The sequence below is a fragment of the Mesitornis unicolor genome, unplaced genomic scaffold (assembly GCF_000695765.1).
Source record: "Mesitornis unicolor isolate BGI_N332 unplaced genomic scaffold, ASM69576v1 scaffold19208, whole genome shotgun sequence".
Lineage (NCBI taxonomy): Eukaryota > Metazoa > Chordata > Aves > Mesitornithiformes > Mesitornithidae > Mesitornis > Mesitornis unicolor.
In genome coordinates this window covers 385-19,732 of record NW_010204059.1, presented here as the reverse complement: position 1 = coordinate 19,732, position 19,348 = coordinate 385, and the positions used below count along the sequence as shown (strand labels likewise).

At 40.3% G+C, this 19,348-nt stretch overlaps 1 protein-coding gene across 1 annotated transcript in view; it reads right to left on the bottom strand.

Annotated features, from left to right (window-relative positions):
• Positions 1–710: 710 nt before the first annotated feature.
• Positions 711–19,348, bottom strand: part of LOC104545737 (putative bifunctional UDP-N-acetylglucosamine transferase and deubiquitinase ALG13) — an 18,951-nt gene continuing 313 nt past the window's right edge. The window contains exons 2-20 of the mRNA XM_010190944.1: positions 19,041–19,124; positions 18,069–18,119; positions 17,315–17,361; positions 16,350–16,422; positions 13,912–13,993; positions 13,376–13,556; positions 12,435–12,510; positions 11,349–11,457; positions 9,981–10,045; positions 8,993–9,093; positions 8,101–8,228; positions 7,173–7,410; positions 6,895–7,008; positions 6,506–6,680; positions 4,358–4,490; positions 3,112–3,147; positions 2,949–3,004; positions 1,735–1,903; positions 711–727 (exon numbers count right to left, since the gene is read on the bottom strand). Of these exons, the coding sequence (XP_010189246.1) occupies positions 711–727; positions 1,735–1,903; positions 2,949–3,004; positions 3,112–3,147; positions 4,358–4,490; positions 6,506–6,680; positions 6,895–7,008; positions 7,173–7,410; positions 8,101–8,228; positions 8,993–9,093; positions 9,981–10,045; positions 11,349–11,457; positions 12,435–12,510; positions 13,376–13,556; positions 13,912–13,993; positions 16,350–16,422; positions 17,315–17,361; positions 18,069–18,119; positions 19,041–19,124 (1,935 nt within the window). The remainder of the gene's footprint in view (positions 728–1,734; positions 1,904–2,948; positions 3,005–3,111; positions 3,148–4,357; positions 4,491–6,505; positions 6,681–6,894; positions 7,009–7,172; positions 7,411–8,100; positions 8,229–8,992; positions 9,094–9,980; positions 10,046–11,348; positions 11,458–12,434; positions 12,511–13,375; positions 13,557–13,911; positions 13,994–16,349; positions 16,423–17,314; positions 17,362–18,068; positions 18,120–19,040; positions 19,125–19,348) is intronic.

Sequence of the window (19,348 nt, the reverse complement as noted above, 5' to 3'; positions counted from 1 at the left end):
AAGAACTGACATGATAAGAGGCCAGGCTCCCTCTCTCAGTATTAATTTCTTTAGAATGCTGTCTAAAGCTGCAGTAAACGCATATTTGAGTCAGATATAAACTTGCTATTCAAAACTGGGAATTAAATAATTTTTAGCATAACCATCCATACTATTATTTCTCCCTCCCTGTGAGCTGCCAAGAGCCATTTCTTCTCACTACAGGTATTCTGTTAAGTTTCCATGGAGTCAAAAAAGCATGCTGAAGAGCAGCAGCAGCAAAAGCACAAAATACCATCATTACCTCGAGGCAGATCACTGCCATTGGGATCACAAGAGTAAGGTGGAAAAATGGCACCAGCTTCTCCCACCTCACTGACTGGAGGAACAGGAGCTGAATAAATTGGGAATGGCACTGAAGAAGAAACTGCTACAGTTAGAAGGAAACAAAAGTCAAGTCAAATTTGCAACAGCATGTTAAATAAGCAAGATGTTAAGTTATAAAATTAAGCATGGACTTTTGTCATCTCAGTGCTCCTAAATACAAGCTTTAACAACGTTCTCTTTAGTAATCACTTTAAAAGAAGTCCAGAAGAATCTTTAAAACCAGACGGGAGGGTTCCAATCTCACAAGCATTAACCGTATGTCTATCCGCAAGCTTCATATTCCAGTTAAGAATAAATGTCTTTTTCAATCATTTCTCCATACTAGAAAGCAGGCCAGACTTTCCTTACATAACCGTCTGCCCTAGAACAACAGGGAACAGATTAATCACTTTAAAGCATCAGAAGTGGGACAATAAGCCACAAAAATAAGGGAGGGTTCAAGACATGTCAAGTCAATATTTTGGACAGACTACTGCTAAATATTAAGTGGCCTACACCTCTAACACACCAGGAGGTTATTTGTAATAGCATCAGTAAGTAGACGGCTTAGCAAATTCTCAGGCAGAGTGGAAAAAACCAAACCAAGGAGAAAAATGAAGAGGGAGACAGAATTGAGCAGAACTGAAGGTGGAGGGTTTTTTGGATGCTAAATGAAGTTACAGCAGACATGAAGAGTCCTCTTTCTAAGAAGGGAAAAAAAAATCACTTTTTTCTTAACAGGTATTTCACAAGAGCCAAGTAAACAGAGCATTTCAGGTGGTAAGTGCACTACATGACAAATCACAAATTTGATCTCCTTGCACAGAAATAACCAAGCACAGGAGTTCACTAAGGGCCACAAAAATGAATCTGACATTTGCATGTATCCTGAATTGTCACAGACAGTGACTCTTCTGGAAAGGATAGCAAAGCCTCAGGACCAGTATCTCAGCTCAAGAGGAAAATTAACTGTAGGAAACAGTGGGTAAGGGAGGTGCCATGAATTCTGCTTTCTGAAAAGGAAGTTCTAGTGAAACGCTTGGCATAGATGGCTGGAGGTGGCGATGGGGAAAACCCAAAACGAAGACCTCCAATTCCAGTGCAAATTTAGAGGCAACTGTCCCCTTCAAAACATGAAAGCAAGAAGTGAAGTTGCGCTCTTCAGCAGTGAAGTTACAACTGCTATTAAGTCATTTTATGCCAGAGCAAGTGATAGTTTAACAAACAAACAACAAAAACCACCACACAAAAACATCCAACAAAACCAAACCAAAACACTTTTGTCTTGGATAAGCAGTGCGGGGGGGGGAGGCGGGGAGGGAGAAGAGGGGAAAACATAACCAAAAACTTAAAACATCCACACCCATAGTCATAGTATGCATACTCTACCTGGCCTCCCTATAGAAAGGGGAGATACAATGACCGGTTGAACTGCCGTCTGTGGGGGAACTGCTGTTGTGACACTGGCTGGAGTGGAAGTAGCAGAATTTGAGAAGCCTGCGGCCGGAGCAGCATAAACACCTGCTGAGGTTGAGATTGCTGCAGAGGTCACCATCACCTGGAAAAGAGTCAAATTATTCAGCAGACTGCCTCTACAATTGGCTTTGACAAAGACTATGGAAGTATCACAGACTTCAGAAATTCTCACCTCATATAAATGCATTTTTGAAGTCATAGCTGTAAAGGCAGTTAACTGTCTAAGTTCTCTAAAAACTGGCTTGAAAATGCCAGTTAGAGTTGCAGATATCTGCATGGTATCTTTTTACTTTTCTGTTTTGCTTATATTTATAGAGAACTGTATTCTTTGCTACAAGATGCTCTAAGGGGAACATAGGGAGACCCCACAAACTGACACTAACCAAGCGGAGTTGTCACCTCTCCACAGGACTACCACAATAAAGTACCAGATACTACCTTCTGGGGATAGATATAGGAAGCCACTCCATCCTGAGGTGACATAGAAACTGGCCCTTCTTCCTGAAGGGATTCCAAAGCAAAGCACGGTCAAGTTAAGAGGCAAATAAGTCATAAGGCACACACACCCCACACATCCCTAGTTTGTTTTTTTCATTATTTATAGACTACGCACACACAGGAGCTTTCATAACTTGAGTAAAAGCAGTTTTATTCTGACGTGCACAGGACTGGCTTTTACACCCCCTGTAGACCAGTAGGTGACTAAATCTTTAGTTTCAGATTTAAAAAAAAATTCCAAATTCAGTTCTATCAGAGGTGAGATCTCTTCAGTCTCACAGTGGAGGAATAAGACTAACTGGAATAGGACTTGAGGGTAGTATGATAAAAGCAAGTGCCGTCTGGAGCAGAAAAAGAAAAGTAAACAGCACTCAAATACACACTTTCTCTTTGCAGAAAAAGGTGGAAAATCATTAATATATTTAGTACAATTCAGACTATACTTGCAGACTCAGACAAAAGCTTCACCATTTAGGGAGGAAGAGGGGAATGAATATACAAATGAAACCATCATTCCTTTCTTCCAAAAGTCTGACCTACTACGTTAAGCCTGCATCCAAGGACAGTTTCAACAGAGTGCTACACGCTTCAAGGATTCCTCATCTGAGCAGACAGTGACTAAAGCTTACCAAGTTTGCTGCAGGTTCTTCTGAACCATATACTGCTGCAGTTTCACAGTTGGGATCTGGAGGGCATAGGCCAAGAAATGTAGCATTAAATCTAATCCTTCAGAAACTTATACAAAGGTCATTCACCAAGTGGTCTATCAGTAAAGACTGAAGTTTTCCTTACCTGGAGGTGCATAGATATATTCCTCACGAAATTTTCCTGCAAGGGAAAGAACACAAAGCTTTGATTCAGGAAAAAGCAAGAAGCTTAAAGCTGAAGTTACCAAAATTACATTTCAGTACATCCATTAATGAGCTGCTTTCAGTGTCATCTTGTTTCGCACAGAAAAGGTAAAGAAGCACTCAAGGTATCCTTATTTTGTTATTCTACCAAGTATTCAGGTTGCCATTACCAAATCTACACCATGCATTTATAAGCAGCAACTTGGCTTGCTACAGACCTATGCAATCACAAGGGTGACAGTGTAGCAAACTTAAACAGAAGCGACACATTTATAATAGACAATGAAGAAAAATAACACGCTCGCGTGCATGTTAAAAAGCTCACAATAAACAGATAATTAGGAGATGTAAGTAACCTACTTTAACAATCAGAGGCACGCTGAGGATCATAACAGAATGGTTTGGGTTAGAAGGAACCAAACTTACTCTACCTCCCCACCCCCCCCACCCATGGGCAGGAACACCTCCCACCAGCCCAGGCTGCTCAAAGACCCATCCAACCTGGCCTTTAACTCCTCCAGGGATGGGGCATCCACAACTTTGCTGGGCAACCTGTGCCAGGGCCTTACTACTTTCAGAGTAAAGCGTTTCTTCCATGCATCTAACCTGAATCTACCCTCTTTCAGTTTAAAGCCATTACCCCTCATCCTATCGACTCCATGCCCTTGTAAAGTCCCTCTCTAGCTTTCTTGTAGGCCCCTTCCAATACTAGCAGGCTGCTATAAGGTCTCCCTAGTCTCCAGGCTCAACAACCCCAACTCTCTCAGCCTGTCTTCATAGGAGAGGTGCTCCAGCCCTCTGATCATCTTCATGGACCACTTCTGGACTTGCTCCAACAGCTTGATGTCCTTACATTGGGGGGCCACACAGCCAGATGCAGTACTGCAGGTGGGGTCTCACAGGAGCAGAGTAGAGGGGGTGAATCACCTCCCTTGCCCTGCTGGCCACACTTCCTTTGATGCAGCCTAGGATACCGTTGGCTTTCTGGGCTCCAAGCCCTCATTGCCAGGTCCTGCTGAGCTTCCCATCAACCAACACCCTCAAGGTCTCCTTCTTCAGGGCTGTTTTCAAATCCATTCTCTGCCCAGTCTGTATTTGCGCTTGGGATCACCCTGACCAATGTGCATGATCTTACACTCTTCTAAACTTGTCTTTTCTCTTCATCTGCTAATTGTTTAAGAACTCACCATTTTCACTTGTTTCTTCTTCCTCCTCTGAGGAATTCAGGGTCTGCTTGTTAAGTGGAACAGAGTTTGGGTCTCTCCTTGTTATCCAAAATTCTGCTGGACCATGGACAACGGGAGCAGGGCTACCCTGGCTCTAAAAAACAAAGTCAGAAAGTGCCTTTAGAAACAGTTTAAATCTTTTCCATGGTCTACACACGCACATGTACACAGACACACAGAGTAGAAACAGGCTGCCGGACCAAGCTCACTGCAACCAAAATTTACTGTAATTACCATTTGTATGTCTGTTCCTATGCACCTTGATTGCAGCAAAGTATTTGCCGATATTTCTTTCCTTTACCTTTTGCTCTGCCTAGTACACCTGAGGTAGTTTATTTTTGAAGAACTATCACTGTCCTATGCAATACAGTCAAGTTGCTCCCTCTTAGAATTTAGCCAGCTTCATGTCAAGCTCCAACAAAACTGGAAAGGAAGAAGCAGACCCCACACAGCCACCAAGACTTCTACCCCAAACATATACTTCTGCTTTCCTCATCCTGGAACATTCTCACCACACCAACAGCAGATCAGTTCATCCAAATACTCTAATCATAATAAAAAAAGGTTCTTCAGTCGCAATTAGTAAAATCCACAGGTGGCTGCTGGCATAGACATCACTGTCTCCACTAGCTTGACTCACACACGCAAGCCTGACTCTTTCAGAGAGCAGCACCCATCAAGGTTTCCCACAGGACTCCTTTAACATTCACATGCCCTTTGTCTTTGCATTGAAGTCAGTCCTTAGCTGCAACCCAATTTAAAATACAGAGTTCTCTGAAGCAGGAATACAGCATTGAGATGCTCAAGTAAAAGAAGTTGATTCACTCTTTTGTGATGGCTAAGGTGACACTCAAAATTCACCTCAGAAGACATGGTGACTATGAGATCAAGAAAATGCTCAGAGAGGCTTGTAATATTTCCAAGGTTGAAGCAGAGGTGGCAAGTCAGAAGATTCTCCCCCCAGGCCTCTAGTAGGATGGCAGAGTTTTCTGCAAGATGCATCTTTCCCCAGGAAATGTTATATTTCTTTACTAAACAAGACAAGGAAGAGACAGAGAAAAGGCTTTGGTATTGACAATAACAAAGTCACCGAATGAACATGAAAAACTATTAATTAGGAGCTGCAGGTATATAGTCTTGCAATTGGGAGATAAAGCTAGTGAACTATTGATTTCAAGTCAGGGAAAAAAAATTGCAGGATAATCTGTCCTTATTTCTTGACACTTTTGGAGGAAAACTGCAGCAAAGATTACAGATCTAGCACATGAGGACAAATTTTTAAAAATGGCTGCTGCTGAAAACAGCCTTGAGCAGATTCCCTCTCTCTCATTTAAATACAAGTCTAATGTTTTTTTTAAGTTCACTGCTTCAACACAATAAAAAGAAATTAAAACCTACCAGGGTTTTTCTAAAGAAAAATCAGCTTTCCTTTTCAGATACCTATTGATTTTCTGTAGCATATGCAGCTTTGTACTAGGCTTAGACTACAAATTAAAATAAATCTTTCTTCTAAGTTTAAGAATACTGTGCCATCTTATCTACAATGCAACAGAAGACTGTTTTAAGAGAAATTTAGCTTTAGAATTTCCTCCTGCTTCTGTAGCAAAAGAAACTGTTTCAGGAAAAACATGGTAGCCCAAAACATCACAACTATAAATTCATAGGAACCATCCAGGCTATCACTACACACTTTCTGAATCTAGTTACACAGACAAGTTACAGTGTGGCAAACAAGTGACAAGCTTTCTCCCACAATATTTAGAGCTAGACAGACATCCACAGTAGGAAGGAATTTTTTTTTGTTTTCAAACTGCAATAGAAGGAAGAAACATGATTCTATTTTTATGAAAATACACTAAAGAGAAAACAAGTATTGCCAGTGAGTGTAGGGAGAGAATGAAGCAGAACATTTAGAAAAACTGAGGTTTTAAGAAAGTGTTACAGGATCTAAACCTATTTCAGCCTTCTCTTCTCAAAAAACACATTCACTGCTAAAGCTTATTCCAAGAAAAGGAAAAAAAAAGATGCCGCTACATATTTAGACAAAGAAGTGTTGGGCATTTGCACAGCTTTCTCCCTCCACCTCCTCTCTTTGAGTTTTAAACATACCCCTTGTTCATAACTTGCTGGTAAAGTAGAAAAAGGAGTATCTTCCTCTCCTTCAATTTCATAGAAAGTTAACGTTTCTTCTGATGCTTGAGGCTCCTCTCCATTCCCTGGTACAAACCCATACTGACATTCCTTATTCACACACTGCACCTGACGGCGGCTACGGCTGTATGAGCTTCAAAAACAAGAAAGGAGGTTAAGAATTACCACCATCTGCAGTTTCACCTTGGTTTCATTACTCAGTTTTAACTTTTTTTTGGAGAGGCACAGTAAACCCATCATTTCATACTGTGCCACTAACAGCCATCTCAGCCCTCCACATCCCTCTCCCACCATCGTTCCCAGCTCTTTGAGAGCAGTGTTTTGTAAAGAGGTTTATATTCACTTACCAGGACCTGCAGGAGAAATTGTCATAGTTCTGATAGCCTCTCTTTCCTGGACTGGGGTAGAATGCTATCTGAGGGCCAACCATGTTGTGCCTGTTTATAAATCGGGCAGATCCCCTAAGTTTAAAGGGTAAAAGGTGCAATTACCAGGAAGTGCCTCTCAGATAGAACTCATTTGTAGTTTTACCTATTAAACAGCATAAACTCTCTACTAAACAGTCTACAGCAAGAATGAATAGAAAACAAGTGGTGATTTCAGACAACTTTTCAAAGCTTCATACCTCGGCATCCCAAATCCACGGTTATGTCTCTGAGGAGGATTCTGAGGATGACAGGGTTCATAAGGTGCCGTGTTTCCACCACCCTGTGAGCAGTGACCTGGAGGAGAGCGCCCTGAAGGAACACTGTGCTGTAGCCGGGGTGGAAGAACCGGCTGACCCCTGCTATAAGCCACAGTCATAAAGATTTCCTTTCCACGAACTTTCTTAAGCATTCTCTTCCGTGTTTTCATATCCATTTCTGCAGTTTCAGTTGAGGACAGAAAAGAAAGGTTTACACCTTAGAACAACTGACTCGAGAGTCAAGTTCTCTTCATCATTTGATAAGAGTCATTATTTGGACACACAGAAGAGAGTGAGCCAATGCCCCATCCCAGAAAAAGTCCATTTTAAGTACGCAAGCTTCATACCCTTATTTTGAAGCTGGCACTCTAAATTATGAGCAGGATACAAGCATCTCACATAGGAACTGATCAAGCAAGTACTCCACATTAAAGTCTTTTTATGAAGGGTGCATTTATTAAAAAAATAAATCTCCAAGTTAAACAAGTAAATTTAATATTTAATTGGCTGGGAAAGCCCTAGGCCATCTATGCATCTCTCCTAAGGCCAAGTCAGCCAAGCTTTTTAGTTTGCAGATCCAGTCTTTACACATGGTTCTCAAATGCCAAATTTCTTCTTAGTGATTTTGAGCAATATCAACTTTGTTACTTATTTTCAATGGATTTGCTCTTTTGCAAAGGCAAATTCATCCCTCTGTCTGAAGGGTCACTTTACATTAAAACCCTGCAGTGACCAAGTTTTGTATCACAGGCTGAATTTAAGTCACTTCCAATATGCAAAGACTGCTACTGTTAAAACTATCATGAGTGTCTCCCACACTCCTGCCTCACCCCACGGGAAGGAATCCTTGCAGAAACCTTGTACAAACCTATTCCCGAGAAGTATTCACCTGTTATTTTCTGATAGGTTCCTCCTCTTCGGCTGGGAACCACATTCCAAGCAAGTACAGGTGCCACTTGCGTCACTGGTTTTAAGTTCGTCAAAGGAACTGTATGCCTACATGAAGAACACTGATGTGAGCAGTGCCACAAGGATACACTGTGCATAACTGTATAACGTAAGCTGAAGCAATGCTAAACTAGAAGAAAACAGAAAAACCCACAAACATCAGTGTAGGGAGTATGGGGAAATTAAAAAAAATAAATCTGTTTCTCCGACACCAAGTACACATTATAGTTACTTGATTATTAAAAGACAAGCTAGGATGCAGTCTCAACACTAGTGACTTCCTGGGCCAACTCTTCCTTTCTTGTATTTCTATGCCCTCAGAGGCACATCAGAAAGCATTTGACAGAGTTTTAGCAATGTGTCATCAAGCTGGATTCTAGGTTTGGAGAAGGGTGAATGCTTCAAACAGCAAGGTGGACAAAGTGATCAGACTCACCAGAGGTGCCAATTATTTTGTTGTTTAGGTACAACATAAGAACTCCAGAGAAACCAACAGCAGAGGGTAATTTGCTATCTATAAATTAAGCTCCAACTACAAAGACTACTTTCACATTCCAGAGAAGAAAGAGCAGCAAGATTTCACATAAAGCATTACAACAATGATTTTGGTCATTAGAAAGCCAAGAAAAGAGATTTCTGCAACATTTTATTTGCAGAGGGACAGCCAACAAGGAAGCAAACCCCCACTTTATACTGAAAGGCCTAAGTTACCTTTTCTTTTCAAAGTGTCTTTAACAATCCTATTTTAAGCATCTGTGAATATACAAACTCAGCTAGAAAGAGTTCAAACGTGAAGTCACCACTAGACTTACTTTTCTGCCAGCTCTTCAACGAATACGGTCAACGTGTTGCCATCCTGTCCGACTTCTTGGATATGAGCATTGTAATACTTACCTCCAGGCTCCAGATGTACCTGGAGAGAGATCAAGGGAAGCTCTGAAAAAGCCAAACAGTATCAAGGGATTCAGAATACTGTCTATAAACCACTAATAGCAAAGGCTGTCTTAGCTGATTCCTATGTTACTGAGTTGGCCCAGGACTCTCAAATGCTTCTTCAAAAGAGCAGACAAAATAAAGAGAGGAAGGGAAGAAAAATAAATAAAACAAGTCAGTCCTGAGTGACTGAGAGGTAAGAATATACCCGCTTTCTAACATTTTTATACATTGTGTCAAGCAGAGACTTACCAAGGAAGACTGCTATTTAAGCACTTGAGAACAGAAGATAAAACAGGAGATTAGAAAGGAAAACTCTGCTCAGCTAGAAACAAGTCATTGAGTGAATCAGCACTACCTCAAACAGTCATAAAAAAATTAGCCCTCACTACATACAACATTGGAATACAATGAAAGCTGACCTTCCTTTCAGCATCTCCTGGTGGTACTCCCTTTTTAGCTGTTTCCTCTATACTTTAGAAAAAAATACTTGCTACATTACTGTTGAGAAGCAGAACTTGTTGCTGATCCTCATTTAAAATCTGATAGACAGCTACCTCAAATGCACACCCTGTGCATTTTGAGCTCTCCATCTGGAACTTCCAATTTCAAAATGTGTATCACTGGCTCACAATGAATTTCCAAGCAGCTTTTCCTTCACACTACTCAATGTTTAAAGGTAGACTTTAGAGAGAAATTAAATTAAGAAGAAAGTCAGATTAATACCTACAAGGAAGAGAATAAGAAAAGCCTTGGAAAATTCTATGAAGTCAAATTATTTTACAGCTTACCATGCTCCATTTAAAAGCAGTTTTAATAGTTTATCATAACTGAGTCTCCTTTAAGTAATCTCCTTTAAGTACTAACCTGACACTTGTCTCCTAAATAGTACTGTCTCCCAGCAAACACCATGTAGTCAGTTTTTTGAAGCTCTAAAAATAAATGAATAAATAAATAAAAAGGAAGAAGCCTTTAAACTACTGTTCTTTCTTTATGTATTCTACAAGTACTTCATGAGAGTATCCAACTATAAATTATAGGCCAACTGAGTTAAGTATTTCCTATGCATATTGGAACATTCCCCACAGTAATGACGAAGTGTACATGTTCTTATAAACAGACCGTAACCAGGCTAAGTCACAGCAGATCAATAATATCCAGATAATGCACTAAGTAGCACTATTACTTCAACGTTACAATGTCTTCTGTGATGGTACATAGTTAATACTGAATTTAATATCAATTCTGGTATTAAGAATGGACGTGTTTTGTCTTGTCCAGCGGCACTTGGCAAAAATGAGACATTATCCAGGAAAACTAAACATTGCCTAAAGTCTTCTTGCTGCTAGACTTCAATAGGTTTTTCTCCATTCCTTGCCTGGATTCTCTGCACATCAGTACTCTACGTAGATAGTTACTTACTATGTTCCAAGAATTTTAACTACTCTCATTATTGCTTAAGCAGTTGTAAAATGCTGGAGTTCTTCAGTATGCAAAGCACTTTGGGTCAGACTCATCTTCATAGGTAACTGCTTGCTTTATGGATCAGCCATAGCATATCATTGGCTCTGAGCAACCTGATCCAGTTAAAGATGTCCCTGCTCACTGATGGTGGGTTGGGCTAGATATCCTTTAAAGGTTCCTTCCAATCCAAAACATTCTATGATTCTATAAGTCTATGCCAAAACACAGCAACCTATCACAAGCCATGAAGACCATGAAATCTCTCTAGAACATTCAAGCCCAGGAGAATGAGAGCCAAGAGGAAATTCATCTCATTTGACACATCTCAATGCTAAATTTGAGATCTTCATTACTATAAAACTCTGAAGCCAAATTCATGCTTTAAAAAGCAGAAGCCCTTGCACACTGCTGCAATAAAAAAATCCCCTCAGATTCAAATTATTTCCAATACAACAGAATGGCAATACAGAGTTCTGTACTCAAAGTGCTTTGAGTCCTCTTATTTCCTATACTATAGTCAATATGTAGCAGAAGTCAGATTTGTAGCAACCTTATTACCATTATACAGTGTCATAAGTGGTGTATTTCGTACTTTGAAATGAAGCCAAAAAACTAGCTACTAATAACAATGTACGGCCTACAAGTATCTGCTGGGTTAACCAGTATCCTTCACATTTCAGCTGTGAAGAAACAGGTAACACAGGCCTTACATTCATAACTTTATCATTGAGCCCAGTACAGAAAGAGTTGTTTTTTCCTTTTTAAAGATACCTTTTCTGCTGTCCAGCCAAACATCAAACTCCACATTTCGATAGATCTCAGGGTCCAGAGACTTCAGCACTTTATAAGGAACAGGCATCTTTGATGGATTTTCTAGAGGCTAAAAACAGATTTGAAATGGACCACTAAAAAGTTCATTTAATGTGTTCAGCATAGTCTCTATCCTGCCAGCATCCATCTACCATTTTAAGATACATACAATTTTCCAAAATTTTCATTTTCACTGTATTTGCCTAAAAATCAAAGCTCAAGAATGTGAAGACACATTTAGGCATCCAGAAGCTTAGCAAACAGACTCTGGAAAGGTTAGAAACAGGCTCAAGAGTAACATTTGGCATATTCTTTACCCAGAAATTAAAGGAAGCTACCCAGACCAATGAAGCCATGGCTTCAAAAGTTAGTGGGAATATCAGTTATTACATCTGAAAACAGGTATCTACAGAGTTTCTAGAACTGTTTTAAAGTGATTTATACTGTGTTCAAAACAAAAACGAGCCGATTTAAACCATTTCTGGGAAAAAACAAGCAGCAGACCTGGAAACATCTGTCAAACTCCATTTTCGGAGGGAAAAAAATACTAGCTAGAGAAGAACAAGAGACTTTCAGGAAGGAAAAAAGGCTTATCCAATTTAATAGAAACTCAAGGGCAAAACCTAAAGACAAGCAGATGGAATAAATAAGCCACCCACTTCCTAAAAAGCTATTTTTAAAAAGTGGAAAAGAGGGTTTAGTGCTAACAAGGGTAACATCATAGAACAACAACATAAAATAAACCACTATAAGGAATTCTTCCCTGACAAACCTTTTCTTCTTCAATGCCTTGCTTGAACTTATCTTCCTGTAGATTGTCAGTATCATTGCCTTCCCAGTTGTCCACTCTGAGTAATCTAAAATAAGGTTACAAAAGATACCATCTCTAGCCAGGATTAAAATCAACTGTGCATACAATCTGAAAAAGCACCATGGTGCCATCCAGTGGCAGACTCTACATTAAACACTAGTCAAGGTTGACGCAGTACAGGACGACCCTTTTCCTAGTCTCAGGAACATGACATAAGGAATTCTTCCCTGACAAACCTTTTCTTCTTCAATGCCTTGCTTGAACTTATCTTCCTGTAGATTGTCAGTATCATTGCCTTCCCAGTTGTCCACTCTGAGTAATCTAAAATAAGGTTACAAAAGATACCATCTCTAGCCAGGATTAAAATCAACTGTGCATACAATCTGAAAAAGCACCATGGTGCCATCCAGTGGCAGACTCTACATTAAACACTAGTCAAGGTTGCAACGCAGTACAGGATGACCCTTTTCCTAGTCTCAAGAACATGACCTTTACTTGCTCAAACACCCAACCCTAACCATGGCTACTGCTTGCACTATGAAAGGATGCAGATGATCCCACTGACTGATTAAACTCTTGCACTGTCAAGTACAAGACACCCCATTCTAAGTCCTATCAGACTAATACCACCTGCAAGCAAGTGTTAGGTAATGGTCAGAGGCATCCCTTAAATCTTTGTAGTGACTTGAACACCACAAGATACGAGGGTTTCTACAGGTACATTCTGTCTATCCCCTCATCCCCAGTGATCCAGACTTGAATAACGTCACCATTTAGTTGTCTATTTGGGGTACAATTTCATTTAAAAAGGACAAGCAATAAAGCAGAGCTCATTTTCTCAATACACCATTGCCCCTGCAGAGTTACAGGGGCTTAGAAGGGTGATGACAGTTTCTCACCAAAAAACATATTCTGATGACAAAGAATAATTTTATAAATAAGCTGTCATTTTATAGTGTAACGTGCAGCTATAACATAGCCAGCAGCAGCAGATGTGACGCTTCCCAGCTCCAAGGACAGCACACTCTCTTCCACAATATACTTCAGCTTTGTGTTTGTGTCACAAGATAGGAAAGAGTTAATATCCCATGAACTTTCAAAGAAATTTGGAAATGCTGCCCTTAGCAGCAAAATTTTTTTGCTCTACTTTTACCACATCCCCTTCCCAAAATACTACCTCTTTTCTGATGTATTTCTGGGTACTTTTTCATGAAGACAGTCAAAGTTTGCATCCTCATTTCCTAAAGGGCCACTGTGTCTGTTCTTCTTGGATCCACTTCGAAACACCTCAACTGCAGATCTCAATTCTTCCTCATCCATGCCAAACACATCTTTGTACAGGATCTCATATAATACAGCTGAACAAATCAACACAAAGCTCAAACCAAATTAAGACATTAGCAGATCCATAAGAACCGCTGCAATTTTCAAGGCAAGCATATCTTCAGATATTATCTACTGCTACAAGGCACTAGTTATATTAAATACCATTAAGGAAAGCATCAGGGTGAATAACTCAAGTTGGAAGAAGAGACCTCTGAAAGTCATTTGGTCCAATACCCCACTTAACAGATAGCTCATTTATTGTATATTAATATAGACTTTCATTATTCTCTCTCTCTCCTCCCCACCCCCGAAAACCAAAGCAAACACTGCCTATAAACATATGAAAACAAGTAATTCTCTTCCACAGGAAAATTATTTCAAGTTTACCCTGGCAAATAGCAGCATTTTCTTGGAATCGTTTTGTATATACAGAGTCATAATGACCGTTGCTGGAACAGCACAGTAAAATCTGTGAAAATAAAATTAAAAAAACCCAAAACTTTAAGGCTGGAATGATGCAAAACCTCTATTTGATATCCTAGCTCAAGTTATTCTTTAATTCTACAGTCAGCATCAACTCATCAAGAAAACTATAAATATTCTCAATATGAAAAAGCTTAAAAATTAATTCTAGGTAAAGTCTGCAAAGTTTGTCTATTATACAGTAAAAAACTATCAACTGGTACATCATGCTGTACTAAACATTAAGTTTAATATATAAGCCACTGAATGGAGTACCCCTGCGATATCCAAGTATCGAAAAAACACTTCACCCTTCCTTACCTGAGGGGCTAGAAAGGCATCTGCTTCTCTAGCACTCAACAAAGCCATAATAATAAGCGATATTATGCTGCCTTTTGAAAAGATGAATGCTTTCTGCAATATATGCATTGATACACCAAGTGAACATATACCATCAAACCCCATCTTGGCATATGGCCACAGCCAACTGCAACTGGCAGAAGCCCTTAGGCAGCTGTCAGCACACTGCAGCAAGGATGCTTCCCAGTGAACCAGCAGGAGCTAGGATGCCAGGGTGCTTAATTCAGTGTGCACTATGTCTTCTGCCAACACAAGCTCTCATCTCATGGTGAGAATGAGCAACACCAGAAAGAGCTGCTGCCTGTACAAGCAGGCTAGTGAGAGACAGCTGCCAACACTTAATGAGAGCTCTGGTGGTAAAACCTTTGAGGACAAACACACATTTAGACCACACTGCTTGATTTTGAAAGTTAGCTCATTTTGGAATTAGAGTAAGCTACACAGGAAACTACACAGGAAAAGAAAGAAGGACATGTAAACAAAGACAGTAATACTACCAAATAAGAAGAACAGCTGCAGCAGCACCGATTTCAGAGCAGACTAGCCACTCTGGCAAATATAATAGCCCATACTGAAATCCATACTGCAGCAACTTCCCTGGCATGACACCTGAGCCATCCACTTAACTGTGTGGGCATATCTACATGACTGCAGAAAAAACCAAGAGGGGTCAGATGGAAGGTAATGAAGACATCTGCTTGATGTTCCTTCTTTTTGTCCCCAGCAGTAATTCTCTTGTAGATAAGCTGTTCCCATACTTAACTGGGCTCAATTTGTACATCATAGAAGTAATAAGAATGGATTAATCTAACAAACTAAATTATCGTATCTTTTTCAGGAAGTAAAACTGCACACCTTGGGATGAGAAGTACTGGGGGTGGGGGAGAACACCTTCTCTTCATCAATATGACAAATCTATCTTGCTCTGCTCTTCAATTCAACCCAGATAATTCATTCTACTCTGTCAGATCAGTAAAACTCCTACTGGGAAGTGTTTTTACCCAAAGATATATCTGAAACATAAAAAGCATTTTGAATTTATAATGTTACCTCTTCCTGCCAAAATTAAACTTCTTTCCAATAATGAGCTGGAGTAAGAAAAAGAGATTGGCATGGGAACAGCACATAATCCATCCCTCAAATGGGAAGCAAAGCTGCTATAACTGAACTAACTGTTGTACAAGTATTGTGCTTTTTCCATGAGCTGAAGTCAGCTTTGGGGTTTTGTTGAGTGTCCTGCTTTGAGCTAAATAGAACTAATTTTCTATTTAGTGATTTTACTTTTCAGCTCAGTCTCTTAAGTGGCTGAACTTGCCGAAAACTAGCAGCATGGTTTTCCAATATGTGCTGCTACAACTGAAGGTCAGTTGTCTCACCATGGGTGCAGTGTCTGCATCTACAGGGGTGGGAGCAGACCCAAAACTGACTAACCAGGTATTCCATCCCACATACGTCATACTTGGTATAAAGCTGAGGGATCACGAGGGTCTCGACCCTTCTTCCATCTTGGAGCCCTTCCATCTCAGACCCTTCCGTCCATCTCAATCCTGCAATGGCTGAAGTCCGAACAGAACCCTGCTAGTTCATCTGCCTCTGATTCCAATTCAAGTGTTCCTGCATCCTGCTCCCACCTGTTGCTGAGTTTGGTCTGGGACTTTTCCAGTGCCCTGCTCTGCAGAGCTTCTGGTGATATAATCGTCATTGGTGGGAGGATTTTATACTGGTTTTGTATATATATATTTGTACAGTTTTATTTTCCAACCCGTGAAGTCTCTCTCCCTTATTCTCTTTTCTCTTTCCTTCTGGGGAGGGGAGAGGGGTTAATAGAGAGCACCTGTCACAGATTTAGTGGCCAGCTGAGCCCTAAACCACAACAGGTAGAGGCATGCAAGAGCACTGGAGTTACAAGAGCTCAATTCCAGTGGCAAGTTCTTACAACTAAGCAGGAACATGGAGGTAATCAGGATTCAGGGGCAGGAGTAGGAAACTGTCTCACTCCTCACCTTGTCTTCAAAGCCATTCTCTGTAGCATAAGTGGGTGGCTTGCCAGGGTACCGGTACAGAATAAAGTCTCGCCTAGGTAAGCAGAGGAAAAAGAAGACTTGAAAGAGCCCACTTTTAGTTTGGAAGAATGTTGCAGGGAACTGTTTAGAGAATACGTTGTTGGTTTATAGAGAACTCGAGTAGAATACTTTTACTGACAAATGAATGCAGTAATGGCTAGATGAGCCAACATCATCCATCTTAGTGCGGGGAAGTTACCTGGGAAAGACCATTATATTCAATCACAGATTAGGTCAAATACTTATGCTTTATAGCAGGGTGCTCAGACACCAAGACAATTAAATCTAAGTGATTTAGTAATCCTGCAGAAGGATTAGAGCCTCAGTACTGGGAGCTATTAACTTGTACAAAACTTCAGCTTGTTTCTTTAGTACAGGAACTGAACAAGCCTGCAAAGGGAGGGTTCTTCCTTCTACCACTGGAGAGTCAGACGGCTTGTTACAGGATAGCAGCATTGTTAGCAAGACAGCAGCACCTGCACAGGCCATGTTACCTTTGAAATAAGTACCAGGGTTTATGCACCAAGGAGGGCAAGTTCTCCTTACTACTGGATCTTATAAGCATGACTAAAACTCATGGAGGTGTTCTTGAAACTACCACACAGTGTTTTCACTACACACAGCTCCTTGTTTCCCCCCCCCATTTTCTATCCTTCAGCCACTAGAAGAAAACACTTGACTTCTAACTTTAACATTAGCAAAAAGATAAGCAAACATCACTGGAAACCAAACCTACCCTTAATTCACACTGTGAGAACAGATGCTGATGGCACCCATTTACAAGTTAGTTTATGCAACTCAACATATCTGAGATACTAATGTGTGAAACAAACAAAGGTACCGAAACTAGAACCCAAACACCATCAAGTTCTAAACAAAGTGAAATTTAAGGAGGAGACACTTACTTGTACATCACTGATAAAGCACTCATTTCCAGCTGGCCAGCACTTTCCTATGCAAGATTAGGAGATTACATGAGATAGCAGAGCTGTCTTCAACACAGAGCTCTATGCTAGCTCTCTGTAGCATTAAAATACCCAATCAAACTCATCAGTTTACTAAAACAGCCAACCAATACATTGGGAGTTGATATATTAGGATTTCTAGGGGGGAAAAAAAAAAGTCTGAAACATGGGCTGGCCACGATTACCAAACTGAGTAAAATAGAATTACTTCTGGCAGCAAATCTTAAATACATCATTCAATATACATTTTCAAATTTAAAACACTACATTTGTTTCAGAGACTGCTGCATTCACCATATTTACTGATTAAAGCCTGAAGAAATAAAAACGTTGAACTCCAGTGTTTGAACCTGGGGATAAAGGAAGAAGCAAGGGATTGCAAAGTCTGATAAACATCTGATGTGAGGTACAATGCAATTATGAATAAGGCTCATGAGAGGCCTCAGATTTTATTGTTCAGTCTCCACAGATTGCTCCTTTGCACCAACACAAATTCCCTACTAAAACTGATAGTTTATACATGTGAATAATCAGTACAAATCCACAGTATTACCTATGCAAATGAGAGCCCAAGATCAGGATCGATCTGAAAAAACCCAAGCCCAAATCACTACATATTAAACCATCACCTAATTACTTTCCTGTTCAGTCTTCTCAAATTTTAATCTCTTTAGAAGTATTGAAACAGCCTTACCTTTGGATCTCCCAGTCGTTCAAGGTATTTCTCAAATGATCCTTCCACATACTTTCAACAAAACAAAAAAGAAATATAAAAACTGAGCCAGTTGGAAAGCAAAGTTAAATCTAAACACTATACCATATGTCATTAGCTGTTGAATAGGAGGTGGGAGGGCAGGGGGCATAAACTCCCAGTTAGGCACTAGTCTGCCAGTTCCTATAATTTTGGGGTTTTGAAGGGCTGTGGTCTGACTGAGGGTATGACTTTAGCTGTTCCCTGCCTTAGAGCATGGGAAAGATTTGGGGTACCAATGTGGAAATATCAAGAGATGCTAAAAAACCCCAACAAACTAAGTACTTGAGTCTGGATAATAGTTATCTTCCTCCTAGATTACACTAAGGACTTAGCTGTGATTATGGGGGGGGGGCAGAACAAACAAACAACAAAACCAAAACATACAAAAAAAACCCCAAACCAGAAAACCATCCAAAAACCCCACAAAACCATGCTACACATGCACCCACAGAAACCCCCACATGCAAAGCCAATCAAACATTAAGAAACTCCCCCAAAAAGTGACTTTATGCAATGATCAAATACACTCTGCAGTTTTTCACCATCTTTTTATGCTGGTTTCTTACTCCAAAATCCTACGTACTTCCTTACTAAATTCTGCAATGATTGCTCCACAGAGAACATACCACACAAATAACTGTCACCCTGCTGGTTACTTGGATATTAGTTACTTGCTTGATTTCAGCAACTTCAGAAATATAAAGTCAAGTAAACCTTGTGTGATTGCAACGCAAATAAGATAAGCAAGCGATCACCCTGCCAATTCTCTTCTCTTACCTGCACCAAGCCTGGCAGAGCATGACATGTTTTCAGGGCACACATGTATGTGGGTATATTTAGGGATAAACCACTCACCCCCTCCATTACTACTTAACTAGGTGTGCAAAGATGCCTAACCCACACAGTACTTACAGAGTCAAACTTATGCTGGTATCGCCTCATAAATGAGACACAAGCTTTCCTAATGTCCACATGATGAATTTGAGATGAAAGCAGCTGGAAAAAAAAGTTACGAAATAACAAAGGAGAAAATGGCAGAGTTTAACTTATGCTTCACATTAGGTTTATTTTACTTATTTATGAAGACAGACACCACCACAAAACACTTCACAAAACGAGGAGAGGACACACCACAGAGGACCACGGGCATGAGGGAAGCCTCAGTGCCCAGAGCCCAGGAGGGCGATCACACCCATCTCCACGCATCTGCACCCGCACCC